The 14,556-nt window shown below is 41.7% G+C and overlaps 1 protein-coding gene and 1 long non-coding RNA gene across 5 annotated transcripts in view; both read left to right on the top strand.

Annotated features, from left to right (window-relative positions):
- Nucleotides 1–2,260: 2,260 nt before the first annotated feature.
- On the top strand, nucleotides 2,261–4,358 carry LOC309862747. The gene is made up of 2 exons (XR_014310689.1): nucleotides 2,261–2,809; nucleotides 4,138–4,358. It is a non-coding gene; the product is annotated as an uncharacterized lncRNA (long non-coding RNA).
- A 566-nt stretch (nucleotides 4,359–4,924) lies between these two features.
- The window catches only part of SLC25A26 (solute carrier family 25 member 26), a 133,516-nt gene continuing 123,884 nt past the window's right edge, over nucleotides 4,925–14,556 (top strand). For all 4 annotated transcript variants that reach the window (XM_082726907.1, XM_082726906.1, XM_082726909.1 and 1 more), the window contains exon 1: nucleotides 4,925–5,176. In XM_082726907.1, the coding sequence (XP_082583033.1) occupies nucleotides 5,075–5,176 (102 nt within the window). In that variant the 5' untranslated portion in view covers nucleotides 4,925–5,074. The remainder of the gene's footprint in view (nucleotides 5,177–14,556) is intronic.

Raw genomic sequence — 14,556 nt, 5'->3', positions numbered from 1 at the left:
ATACTGATGAACATTTTGGATGTATAAAAAAGTTCTCCTTTTCCTATGGTAAACAGTAAGATGAATATCCTTACAGTCCTATTTGTATGGATTAAAAAAAAAATAGTTCCTTCGAACATAATGCAAGAAGTAGAGATAATTAAGGACAAAGAACATTTTTCAGGGTATTGATATAACTTGCCATATTGCTTACTAGAAAAATAACTACCCTCTCTCTTTAGACAAAAATTTGCTTTGCTTATTTGGTAAGATTAAAAAATATACTTTATGGTGCACCTGGGTGGCTCAGTCAAGTGAGCATCAGACTCTTGGTTTCTGGTCAGATCCTGATCTCAGGGTCCAGAGATCAAGCCCCATGGCAGGCTCTGCTCTCAGCAGGGAATCCGCTTGAAATTCTCTCTCTCCCTATGCTCCCCTGCCCCCATGCTCTCTTTCTCTAAAAAAATAAAAAATAAATACTTTATTGGAGTGCCTGGCTGGCTCTGTAGAGCATGTGATTCTTAATCTTGGGTTCATAACTTTGAGCCCCATATTGGGTATAAAGATTACTTAAAAAAAAATCTTTTCAAAAATATGCTTTAATGTTGTTGTAATTTTTATTTTGGTGTCACTAATGAATTTAAAATATATTTTACATGTTCATTAACTACTCGTATTTCTTCCTTTGTGAACTTTGCCCATTTTTTATTGGTATTTATCTTTCTCATTGACTTATAGGGGGTATTTAATGGTAAAATTCATTGTCATCTACACTGTAAATATTCTTCTTAGTTTAAAAAAAGTCTTGCATAGAATCTGTTTCTTTAACTAAAGAATATGAAAATGTTTACCTTTTAATTTTATTTTAATAGCTTAATTATGTCAAATAAAATTTTTAATCCATTTGAAACAGTGTTTGGTGGTTAAGTATGAGATAGAGATAAAACATTATATCCTTCTAACTGACTACCTGATTGTCCCAAAACCATTTATTGAAAGGACTATCTTTGTTTTCTTCATTTATTTGAAATAGAAAGACAGAGCCTGGAGCTTTGTCCTGAAGATTTTGTTCCTTTACTTCCCCTAAGCTAGACCTAATCTGGTTTTTGATGTATGTTTTTGACTTACTGCAAATTTTTCTAAGTACTAAGATTTTAGAACTTGATAAAAAGTTAACTTGGCTTACACTGATAGATTTAATTGAAGAAGACAGTGTTATCATACAATTTCTAACATTTAATGTAAATCAGTGCTTACTTAATTTTATTGATTGATTGATTGATTTACTTACCTATTTATATTTCTTTGGTAGTCTCCACACCCAGTGTGGAGCCCAATGCAGAGCTTGAACTTAAGACTCTGAGATCAAGACTTGAGCTGAGATCAAGAATCAGATGTTTAACATACTTAGCCACCCAGGCACCCATCCTGTATCTTCTAAAGTTAAAGATTAGAAGACAGTTTATGCTGCAATGTGGTAAAAATGTTGATACACTGAAATGGTCCATTTAAAAGACAGGCAAAAGTGGTAAGAGATTTTTCTGCTAGCATTTCTTTTATTTTCTCTTTTCTTTCTTTCTTTTGTTTTTTTTTTTTTTTTTTGACACAGAGGGAGTGCATACACACATATGAGTGGGAGAGGGGCAGAGGGAAAGGGAGAGAGAGAATCTTAAGCAGGCAAGCAGTCTCTACACTCAGCATGGAGCCTGGGGTGGGGCTGTGGCCCCTCTGGCTGGGATTAATAACCCTACACCTTGGCCAGGGCCTGCACTGCCACTCTGGGCAACGTTGCCAAGGCCACCTTTGATGCCATTTTCTAAGATCTACAGGTATCTCATCCCTGACCTCTGGAGTCTGTTCACCAAGTCCCCCTATCAGGAATTCACTGACCATCTTACAAAGACCCACGTCAGACTCTCTGCGCAGAGGATCCTGGCTCCCGCTATGGCCACCACATACTTGTATACAAGAAAAATAGAGTGAAGGGGCGCCTGGGTAGCTCAGTGGGTTAAAGCCTCTGCCTTCGGCTCAGGTCATGATCTCAGGGTCCTGGGATCGAGCCCTGCATCTGGCTCTCTGCTCTGCAGGGAGCCTGCTTCCTCCTCTCTCTCTGCCTGCCTCTCTGCCGACTTGTGATCTCTGTCTGTCAATAAAAATAAATAAAATCTTAAAAAAAAAAAAAGAAAAATAGAGTGAATTAAAGCCTAATTAAAAACATACATAAAAAAATAAGAGGGGCACTGATTTCTGCAGTGGTCATACCAGTTCCAGGTGCTCTTCAACCTTGCTAGTAACACTTGTCCTCTTGGGTCTTTTTTTAATTGTAGCTGTTCTAGGGTGTTTCTCGTATCTCATCACAGCTTTCACTTGCGTATCTCTGATGTGGTATCCATTTTCCATGGTGACACCCCGTGATATCTCCTGGTATTTACGCATTGGTTAGTCCAATCCCATCAAAAGTAGGGATGACCTGTGTCGCAGATGGGCTATTGCAGGAATGACAACTGAATGACTTCTGAGGCTCTGACATTGAAAACTGTAATAGTTTCTGTTTTATTTTCCCTGAGACCATTCACTCTGGGGAAAACCAGGGGCTATATCATCAGGACACTCAAGCAACCCTATGGAGAAGTCTGTTTCGCAAGAACTGAGGCCCTGTGCAAGTGATACTTATTTGCCAGTGATGGGAGCGAGCCATTTTGTGAGCGGATCTTCCAGTCCCAGTCAAGTCTTCAGATACAGCCCTCACTGATAACCCGATGGCGGACTTGTGAGAGACACTCTAGGACTGAGCCATTCCTGGATTCCTTTACTACAGAAACTATGTGAGGTAATACAAGTTTATTGTTGTTCTAAGTTTTGGGGTAGTTTGTTACCCAACAAGAGGTAACCAGTACAGATTTTGAGCCTTGAAAATGAGGTGCTACTGTAACAAACATTTAAGCCATAAGGGTGACTCTGTCACCAGACAGTAGAGAAATGGGATGTTAAGGAAAGCATTAGTGCAAGCCTACTGACAGAACCTTGATGGCCTTTGTGGAACCTGCCGGCAAGGGCTTATGGGTGAATAAGTTTGGCATAATTCTAAGATGGCACTGAAGATTCCTGCCCTGTAATTCATATGTTTTGTACAATTACTTCCCTTGAGTGTGAGCAGAACTTGTTAGCATGATGAAACACAACTTATATGATCATGTTGCATTATATGGCAAAAAATGATTTTGCAGATGTAATTACAGTCCCTAATCATTGAATTAATCAAAAGGGAGATTATCCTGGGGGCGACGTAGCCATATAAACCCTTGAAAGAGACAAACAACATTGTAAGAAGTTCTCCTGCTGGCTTGGGGGAAGTGAACCAATATATTTTGAGATGGCCTATTGATTGTGACATGTGGTAAACAGGAGAGGGCCAGTGTTCTGCAGGCAGCATCAGGAGAGGTGTTGTTGGTAGAGGGAACAACATGGGTAAAATGTGGAGGCTTGAAATTGTATAGTCTGTCTGTGAGTAGCCTAGCCAGTGGGAAGTGTGACAGAAGACACCATCTGGGAAGTATGTATCATGTTAAGGAGCTGGAGTATCTCCTGTGTGCAGCAGGAGAGTAATTTAAAGCAGGAAGGTGACATTACCATTATCTTTAGACAGTGCTTCCTGTGAACCAGGAATGAAGTTGAGAACGTCTATGCACTACCCCCATGGAATCTGTAATAGTACCAAATGAAGAAGTTACTATCATTATCCCCAATTCACAAGGGAGGAAACTCAATCCTGGAGAAGTTATGCCCAAACCTAGTAGGTGAAGCTCAGAACCCAAAACCCTTAAAGATATGCTTGCTGATCATTTCTAGATCACACACATCTAGATAAGAATAAAGGAAACACAGGACTTTATTTAATAAATATAAAGACAGGTCCACTCCAAGAGACTTTCACTAAGTACTTAATAAAGAGGGTTTCTAGATCTGCACACTAGTACCGCAGTGAATAAGATAAGCAAATAAGTAATTTTAAAAGTAAATAATATTAAGCACAATTTAACTGCCAGTAAGAATAGAGGATGCTAATTTTTAGTTGGAGTAAAGAAACTTTTAAAGTCTTTTACTGTATCTTTATCTGATAATTAAAAAATTCTTTTTACGTATTTATTTGTTTCACAGATTAAGCCCAAGCAGGGGGAGCTGCAGAAGAGGGGAGAAGCAGGCTGCCCGCTGAGCAGGGAGCCCCGGCACCCCTGATCATGACCTGTGTAGAAGGCAGAGGCTTCACCTGCTGATCCAGCCAGGAGCCCCTATTTAATAATCTTCTGATGTTGAGTTTGTTTTATAGAGATTCAGACAAAACCCACACACAGTGAAATAAATCAAACAGAGAGAGTCAATTATCATATGGTTTCACTTATTTGCGGAGCATAACAAAAAGCATGGAGGACATGGGGAGTTAGAGAGAAGGGGGACGGGGTAAATTGGAAGGGGAGGTGAATCATGAGAGACTATGGACTCTGAAAAACAGTCTGAGGGGTTTGAAGTGGGGGGTGGGGTGGGGAGGTGGGTGGGAGGTCGAGGTACCAGGTGGTGGGTATTATAGAGGGCACGGATTGCATGGAGTACTGGGTGTGGTGAGAAAATAATGATACTGTTATGCTAAAAATAAATAAAAACAAAACAAAACAAAACAAAAACAAAGAAACCCCACACACCTAAAACCAAGAGGGAAACTCTAAACCACAAGCCTGGACTCCAGAACTTCATCCTGCCCCTCCGGCCCCGCCCTTCACTAAGCCCCGCCTCTTTGGGCTTGACCTTTAGCCTCAGCCAACCTTCAGCGGGGTTCCTCTTTCCAGGATCCCGCCCCGGCTCGTTTGCTCGCGAGAGTTCTTCGTCTCGTCGACTTGCAAAACAGCTGCAGGAATGGGTGACAGAGAAGACTCGCGAGACTTGGCTGGACCTCATCCCTCCGCGGACTCCGCCCCTCCCTCTCCGCGCTCTTTAGGGCCCAGCGTCCTCGGTTGCACGTGTAGTTGTTGTGGTTCAACCTCACGTGGCCGCGGATGCGCGCGCGTTACAGGTCCGCCTTCAAGATGGCGGCGCCCACTGAATGGGGTGGCGACCTGCTGAACCTCGACTGATAGCCTGGACTGATTGCCGTGGAGGTGTCTGCGGGGCCATGGACCGGCCGGGGTTCACGGCTTCGCTGGTGGTGAGTGCTAGGCGGCAGGGTGGGCGCTGGGGTGCCAGAGTCTCGCAGTGGAGCCCGTTGTGGCTTCTGTGCCCTACCACTCTCTTCCGGTTTTGCGCGTTGAACCGTCCTGGGGTCACTGGTCATTAGGCAGGTCTGGCAGGGATCGCGGGGTTTCTGGGCCACCGCCAGGCCTTGTGTCACGGTTGTGTCACTCCTACCCGGACGACAGAAGGAGACGCGGGGCAGGCTGCCGGACAGTCTTCCGCAGGATGGCTTACCTAAAGAAAAAAAGAAGAGCGTCAGTTACATACTGTAACCACTCTCTGGAGAACTGGGGGAATATATGTCACAAAACAAAAAGCGCTTACATCGCACAGACTCCTTCTTGTCCAGGACTGTGGTTTTTCATTTAGCTTTATCTGTTTTTCACTCTGGGAAAAGGACCTGTCTGTTTATCCAATCTATAAGAAATCTGCTTATTTTCTTCCAAGCGTTTTTGTCAAGTAGTAGTGTTTATTTTTTTTTTAAAGAAAAAACTACAAGAATCAATATGTTTTCCTATCAAAAACAAAATCTAGGAACAAAAATTTCTGTAATATTTTGAAGCCACTGCCATGGCAGGTCCAGTAGGGATAGTGGATACAGCAGTGAATACGGATTCGTCATTGTGGAAGAGTAGGCAAAACCAGTATTTTTTACTTTATTTTTAATTTAATGTATTTATTTGACAGATCACAAGTAGGCAGAGAGGCAGGCAGAGAGAGAGGAGGAGGCAGGCTCCCTGCTGAGCAGAGAGCCGGATGCTGGGATCGATCCCAGGACTTTGGGATCATGACCTGAGCTGAAGGCAGGGGCTTAACCCACTGAGCCACCCAGGCGCCCCCCAAAACAGTTTTTTTCTTTTTTTTTTAAGGCAGCTTGAAAAAAAAAAAAACGCTTCCATGGAATAATGGAAGTTCGGTGGAATTTCTTCATTTAATTATTGAAGGTTTGTTGTTGCAGGTGTTGGAGATAACATGGTCAACAAGCTAGAGGTGCTCACATGGGTCAGGGGGTGGAGCTAGAATAGTAAAGTGACTTAGTATAAGTGACATGAAGGCTAGTTTCAGGGTGTTACAGAAAGGTGTGCAGGGGAGTGCCTTAGCCACACTTGTGGGGTGATGGTTATAAATTTAGGTTTGCTGAGACCTGTGCAAACTAGGTTTTAAAGATCCAAAGAAATATGTTACCACTTTGAGGTTTTCCTCTGTAGCTAGGGAGACAGTGGTTGTAGTTTTGACAGTTAACATTATCCTGCCAGGAACTGGGGTAAGCTCTTTGTGTACATCAGTTCTGACAAACAATTAAGTACTATCCTGGTTTTCCAAATGAGGAACTGAGGTACAGAGAGGTTAGGTAACGCCTCCAAAGTCACACAGGTGACATCTGTTTCACATTATCTACGTGTTTTAGCTCAGATTCGAATCCAGGTGGTGTAATGTGGGATTCCATGCCCATAAACACTTCTGGATACGTTTCTGAGGTCAGCTGCCGTAGCTGTTGCTAAGAACAGGTCGGTGCCAGAGTTAACAAGTGAACAGTAGTTTTAGAATTTATTAAAGTACGGTACAAATGCCAAAAAATAATACTTTTTTTTATTATAGTTACACAAGTTAAAACTAGGATCAAAAGGAGAAGTTTTGATAAAGTTAGATTTCATTCACGCTAAAGAATGATTTCCTTTATTATGTACACAGTTTATCTGCCATGTATTTTGCCCATCGAACACTCTGATAGCCCTTGGAGGTATGGTGGTGAATGAACCAAACTCATATACTATTTAAGAAATGAACTGAGGGGCGCTCAGTTGGCTCAGTCGGTTAAATGTCTGACTTTGGCTCATGTCATGATCTCGGCGTAGTGGGATGGACTCCCTGTCATGCTCTCTGCTTAGCCGGGAGTCTGCTTGTCCCTCTCCCTCTGCCCCTCCCCCCACTTGTGTTTTCTCTCTCTCAAAATCTTTTTAAAAATTATTTAAAAAAAGAAATGAACTGCAGTGGGATAGAGTTAGAATGATATTAGAGAACCTGCCTGAGATGGAATGGCCACGAAAGCCTCTGGGGAGGTGACATTAAATTAAGACATAAGGATAAGAAATCGAGAGACATTTTGTTGAGCAGCATGAAGGAAAACCTCAGGTGGAAAGAATTGAGGATGTTAAAGTGGTGGTTGGAGCCTAGTGGGTAAGGGTAGTGTGGCAGGGGTATATTGTAGAGGTAGAGAAAGTGAGCTGAAGTGAGTCTTTGTGGGCCATGGAAAGGATTTTAGATTTTATTTGAAGCAAATGGAAGCCATTAGAAAGTTTTGTTAACAAAGTACTTCAACAGTGGAGTGAAGCTTTTTTTTAACCCCCCAGGTTTGGAGTGTCTTTGAGGCAGGCTGAGTGCTTCTGGAAGGGTTTTGTTTTGCTTGCTTACTCTTTTACTAGTGCCTGGCATTATATGGTTACTCAGCTTTACTTATTTACTTACTTACTGAATGAATGAATGAAAGGTAGATCTAAATGACTGCTGGTTTTAAAATTCTGATTCCAAGTATTAAATGAGATAATGTCAAACATGCAGTACAGGGCCTGGGAGCACACTCCCTAGAGCTTCAGGAGGTGGATGGAAGGGTTGTAGAGTAAAGTATGGGAAGAGCCTCCGGGATGTTAGTGTTCATTTAGCATGAGTAGACTTTCCAAAAAAGGCCTCAGAGTACAGAGACTGGTGCATACTTTCAGGAAAGCAGTTCGAAACTTAAGTATTAGTAACTTAAAGATGTTCATAACATTTAAGTCAGTGAAGATACTGGAAAGCCACTTAAACATGAAACACAGGAATGGTTAGGTGAACCTTAAAAGATACATTTCATCAACTCTTCAGGGGCCATAAACAACAGTGCTTGTGAAGAGAATGCGCTATAACATGGAAAATACTTAAAAAAGAAAAAAAAAATCTAACACTGCCCATAGGTACATCTTCATGCTTAACTAAAACTGTAAAAAGACTATTCCCTTCACTAAAAAAGGACTATTGCAATTTCCCAAGTTAATACAAAATAATGTTGATAGTAGCATTACTTTTTGCCTTCTAGTTTTTTTAAATATAAAGAAGTACTTTATATTTTTGAAAATAACCACACCCTGTATTACATCTCTTTTCCTTCCTACCTGACTCTTCTCTCCCCTTCAGTACTTAACTGTTTCATTGTCCTTGTAGTTCATGAATTCATCTGGCTTGTTACTTGGATGAAACCAAAAACATCTCGTGGTAGTTACCTCTAACCTGTCCTAGGTTGTAGGGGAAAAAATCTTGGCAAGTGTGGGTGCCGTGCAGTGTAAAGTGCAGGCGGTCCTTCTGGTAGTCTGGGTTGTCAAAACGTGCAAGCAGAAACGATGCAGAGTGGTCTGAATAACTGATGAGAGAGCATATGATTCTTTAATGACCTCTAAAAATTCTTGTCAGTGTTAAATGACAGACTCTTACTGTTGATCAGAAATATGTAGGGAAGTGAAAAAAACAGTAAAGCTAATATTGAGAACATTGTAATTTAAAACATCAGAAACCAATAATCTATTTCTTTGTGAAAAATGTGTCAAAAGTAATTTGACCAGTGCTGGTCTTCTAGTCAGATAGCTTAAAATACAGACAAGCATCTTTTTGATGCTTTGGCAAAGTGTCCTACTGCTTTCGAAGGTTGGATCAACTTCCAGCATTTTATCCTGTGTGCTTTCAACCTTATGAAATCTCTCCAAGAGTTCTTTAATGGGAGAACTTTTGCTGGCATCCCTTCCTCTGGGACATCTTCATCCTTTTGGTCATAGCCACTTTCCTCACTTATGTTGATAAGTTGGCCTTTACAAATTTCCTCTGACATGTGTCTGGAGTCTCTCGGAGAGCAGTGTCCATATTCCCATGGCTGACTGTGTCTTCTGTAACTTTATATTAGATTTGACCTTCACTTTCAGTTTTAGCACTTTTCATTTATTTGCTGCACTTTCATCTTTGTTGGCCAGTTTCCTCTTATGATTATCTGTTTTTGGAAAATGTCGCTGTGTTAACTGTAATTTGAACCATGATGTTGGATGACTTGTGTTACTTGTGGGAATTAAAGTTCATGCATGTTTTTACTGTGTAAAGCTAGGACTGGCTACTTGACTATTCTTTTTAAGTTGTTTTCTTAGTGAGGTGGTACTGGAAAAGCTTTTTTATACTCTTCATGTAGTAGTGTCCTCTCCCTGGGCCTGACCTTCTGCTGAGAACCATTGGCCGAATGTGGCCTGAGAGGAATGACACAGGTAATGTTGCCAGGGCTTCTTAAGTGGGGTGAAAAACAAAAAACAAAAACCAGAAGAAAAGAGAAGAATCAAGTATTGGACATACTTTTTTTTTTTTAATTAAAGATTTTATTTATTTATTTGACAGAGAGAGACCACAAGTAGGCAGAGAGGCAGGCAGAGAGGGAGGAAGGGAAGCAGGCTCCCCGCTGAGCAGAGAGCCTGATGCGGGACTCGATCCCAGGACCCTGAGATCATGACCTGAGCCGAAGGCAGTGGCCTAACCCACGGAGCCACCCAGGCACCACAGTATTGGACAAACTTTGAGGGAAGTTTTCGACATTCTTTGCCACATATCTTTCTTTTCTGGAAAGTTCCTTCCTAGTCTTCAATCTGGTATAACGGGAAGTTAGTATCTGATGATGAAGCATTATCTCCAGATCTGTAAGGAATTATGCTCCCACATTTGCTAGGTTGCTTTGTGTGACTTTTTTCTTTATGGCATTTAAGTCAGAGGGAGCAGGTCTTTTTTTGCTTGTTTTTATGTTGAGCAGATAGTCACCTGGACACAAGTATATTGTAACTTTTGATCATTCAGTGAAGCATCAAGGTACCCTCAGAGACCCACCAGTCATCTAGGACCACTGCTGAGACCCAGTGCTGTGATGGAAGCCTTTTTTCTGTGTCTCAAGTACCAGAAGATAAGACAACTTTTCCTTTCTCATTTCTCTTTCTCTGTAAGAGGGGCTGCTGGGAAAGTTTTAGTATTTGATAACTGTAAAGGACTTGTTAATGTGCTTTTGTTACCACTTCCCAAACAAATGCTACATGTCAAAATAAACATTTAATATTGAGAATATCTATGATCCAGCATTTGAATAACATTAATGAAATGTCATAGAGGAGAGATAAAATTTGTACCCGTAGTTTTCCCACCTCTACAAATTAGGTATTTTTATCTGTTCAACAAGACATATATGTCAGCCTTTGCTCTGGTACTTGGGAAGAGTGCCTCAAATATATGGTCCCGGCCTTCATGGATTTACAGTCAAATAGGAGGCAGACATTAAAAAGAAAATGAGGGGCACCTGGGTGGTTCAGTCATTAAGGGTCTGCCTTTGGCTCAGGTCATGATCCCAGGGGTCTGGGATCGAGCCCCACTTCGGGCTGCCTGCTCAATGGGGAGCCTGCTTCTTCCTCTCCCACTCCCCCTTGCTTGTGTTCCCTCTCTCGTTGTGTCTCTCTCTGTCAAATAAATAAATAAAATCTTAAAAAAAAATGAAACACAAATTAGCTATGCAGTGGCAAGGAGTGGTTAAAAAGTAACCACTTTTTAACATGTGCCTCTGCAGGTTTTTCATAGCCCAAGTCATGTAGTTACAATTTTGTATTCTGCTTCTAAAAAATAAACTCATAAATTCAAACCTAATGGTCACAAAGTTGAACATAAATATTCCTCAGATTTTAAAGTTGGTGCTGACTTGTTCCTGCCATGCATTGCATGATTTCACTTTGTGTGGAGTGTGTCCATGCGCGATTCTTGTTCAGAGAGCAGAGTTGGAGGAGACATTGCAATTCATTATTACTAATGAAAGACTTGAATTTATGTGTTCTATATATATGTATGAGATTTAATATATGAACATAATCTTCAGTCTCTGTTAAGCCTTTTTTTTCTTTGAAGATTTTATTTATTTGAACGATAGAGCAAGCACAAGCACGGGAGAGGCAGAGGGAGAGAGAAAGGGAGGAGCGACTCTCAGCTGAGTAGGGAGCCTGATGTGGGACTTGATCCCAGGACTGCAGGATCATGACCTGAGTCGGAGGCAGACGCCCAATGGACTGAGCCACCCATGCACCCTCTATTAATCCTTTTTGATGGGTTTTAATATTGTCATGTCAGAAATACTGCATCAGGAAACATTGAATGATATTTATAGTAACATATTAAAAATAATAACTCATGTTTATTGATAAATGATGAAGGCTGGCATTTTGCAGTGTTTATAGACATTTCCAGCTTTTTATTACAAACAGTAAACATATAACAGGCTCACTCTTAATTTCACATAATCTCAGTTGTGAAAAACTCTATGAAGTATAGGTACTTTTATTTTCCCATTTGAGGCATGAAGAAGTCTAGACTTAGGGTGAAAGAGCTTTCCTAAGGAGACTCAGTTGAGACTGGCTGAAGCCACGTCTGTCTGTCTGATGTCAAAACTGTGTTCTTAGCAGTTAATCTGAAAGAATTTCTGGAGAAATGGAAAGGATACTCAAGTCAAATTCTAGAATCATTACTGTGTTCTCGAGAAAAGCCTTACTAAAAATAGTGAGCTGACACAGCCTTTTCCATCAGGAGATGCGGGTGCACAGACCACCAAGCTGTCAGTGTCAGTGTGGAATGGTAAGTAGCAGACCGCACTGGCTTGCAGTGGTCGCAAGTGCTCTGGCAAACCACAACAGGGACAATTAAAGAGTGATGGCCCGTTTTAATCTTATTATGAAGGGTTTTCTTGTCATCTCACATTTCCATTTGATTCAAAGGAGCAAACAGGTGCAGAAGCCCTGCTGCTTAGGAGGTTCCGGGTTAGATATTTAAGAGAACAAAGGTGACTGACGCGGGTTCTGTTCTGAAGGATCTCCATGTCCGCTCAGACACGGTGGTTAGTAATGAAAGTGAAATATAAACGGAGTTATATGAGGGAGTCAAGGAAGTCGCATGTCATTCATTTTTTTTTTTTTTTTTAAGATTTATTTATTTGAGAGAGAGTGAGAGAGAGAGAGCATGAGAGGAGAAAGGTCAGCAGGAGAAGTAGCCTCCCCGCTGAGCTGGGAGCTTGCTGTGGGACTCGATCCTGGGACTCCAGGATCACAACCTGAGCTGAAGGCAGTAGCCCAACCAGCTGAGCCACCCAGGTGCCCCAAAATGGCAAGCTTTCTTAAAGCCTTATTCTTTTTCTTTTTTCCTTTTTTAAAAGACTATTTATTTGTCAGAGAGAGCACAAGCAGGGGGAGCAGCAGACAGAGGAATAGACTTCCCAGTGGGCAGGAAGCCCAAGGCGGGACTTGATCCCAGGACCCTGGGATCATGACCCATGCCAAGCGCCGTTGCTTAACTGACTGAGCCACCCAGGCATCCCAAGTAGCATGTAATTCTGACTGGGAGCTTGGGCAATGTGGCATTTGGTCATAGCCTTAACAGTGGACAGGATTTTGGCAGGTGTGTATGTGTGTGCATGTATGTACGCAGGTGTGGTGGCAGGAGAGTAGGTCTGCTGTCGACAGGAGACAAAGAGCAGAGGAAGGACATTCCACTCTAAGCAGGAGGGCAGAAATGAGAAGTTCTAGGACATGTTTGGGAAACAGTCAGGTTGGGTGAGGCTCATGGTCTCTAAGAGGATACAGAATGAAGCTAGATAGGTAGTTTAGGGTCCATGGGTCAAGGTTCTTAGTTACGTCTTATTAAGTGCCTACTATATACCACACGTAGCTAGGGAATTAGGATTTTTTTTTTTTTTTTAGAGAGGTATTCATTTGGAAAAACTTTACTTTTCTATGTTTATAATACTCATTACAAAACTGGAACATTACCAAAAATTAGCAAGATAGTAAAAATACTATTCATCCAGAATTTCATGCCATAGAGGTAATGACTTGTAGCAATTCAGTATGTATGCTTCCAGACTCCTAGTTACGCATATATATAAATCAGCACATAGTACGCAGTTCTTTGAAAGGTGAGATGATGCAGCATATATTTTATAGCTTATTTTTTGTGCCAGTGTGTTCAGATTGACCTCATTCTTTTAAGGGCTGTGTAGCAATCCATTACTCAGAAGGTTGCTTCTGAAGTGGGTCCCGATCAAAATGCAATGGTGTCAAAATCACTGGCATCTGGCTAATTTTTCCAGCATACCCAGACTCCCGGAGAATAGTATGGGCATCAAAGTCAGCTTGGCGTAAAGTACTGAGCACCCCTGTTGTCAAGAAAGTGGGAGTAACATCTGTAGGAGGTTCTTTAACTGGTGGGCCAAATATATAGACAGCTCTGTTAATGTTGTGACACATGTGAGGTATAAGTCTAGCCAGGAAAATAAGAGATTCCCAGTCAGGCTCGTCTTTACTGGAGATTTCACACATGTAACTGTAGGAACGACAGTCACCCTGCACACCTACAGTTTTAATCGGCAGCAGGAAGGCATTCAATGAATGCAAACTTGTAATTTGCATCAGCTTCTCCTGATCCTCTTCTGTTGTATAAGCTTTGACTCTTTGTAACAGTGTATAATTTATCTAGTAAGTTTCTAAGGGTGGACCATTAGGTTATTTCCATTTTTAAAAAATATTTTACTTATTTATTTGATAGTCAGAAATCTCAAGTAGGCAGAGAGGCAGGCAGAGAGAGGGGGGAAGCAGGCTCCCCGCTGAGCAGGGAGCCCGATGTGGGGCTCGATCCCAGGACCCTGGGATCATGACCTGAGCTGAAGGCAGAGGCTTTAATCCACTGAGCCACTCAGGAGCCCCAGGTTATTTCCATTTTCTAAAAGATTTTATTTATTTATTTGTCAGAGAGAGAATGCACAAGCAGGGGGAGTGGGAGGTAGAGGGAGAAGCAGGTTCCCTACTGAACACAAAGCGTGATGTGGGACTTGATTCCAGGACCCGGAGGTCATGACCGGAGCCAAAGGCAGACACTGAACCAACTGAGCACCCAGGCATCCCTGTTTCCAGTGTTTTTACTGTTACAGGTAATGCTGTAGTAAACCATCTTGTATATTTATGCACTACTACTGTGGAAGAAATGTTTACAAATAAAATCACAGGATCAAGTCTTTATAATTTAAAATTTTCATTTTGCCAAATTGTCCTTCAGGAGCTTATAATGTAATTTATTTACTTGACAGGGAGAGAGACAGCGAAAGAGGGAACACAAGTAGAGGGAGGAGGAGAGTGGGAATAGGAGAAGCAGGTTCCCATAGAGCAGGGAGCTGGATATATGACTCCATCCCAGGACTCTGGGATTATGACCTGAGCCGAAGGCAGACGCTTAATGACTGAGCCACTGAGGCGCCCCTAATTTGTTTCCCTTAATAGTGCCTAT

The sequence above is a fragment of the Mustela nivalis genome (assembly GCF_964662115.1).
Source record: "Mustela nivalis genome assembly, chromosome: 1".
Classification (NCBI taxonomy): Eukaryota; Metazoa; Chordata; class Mammalia; order Carnivora; family Mustelidae; genus Mustela; species Mustela nivalis.
This window is presented reverse-complemented; position numbering and strand designations above follow the sequence as displayed.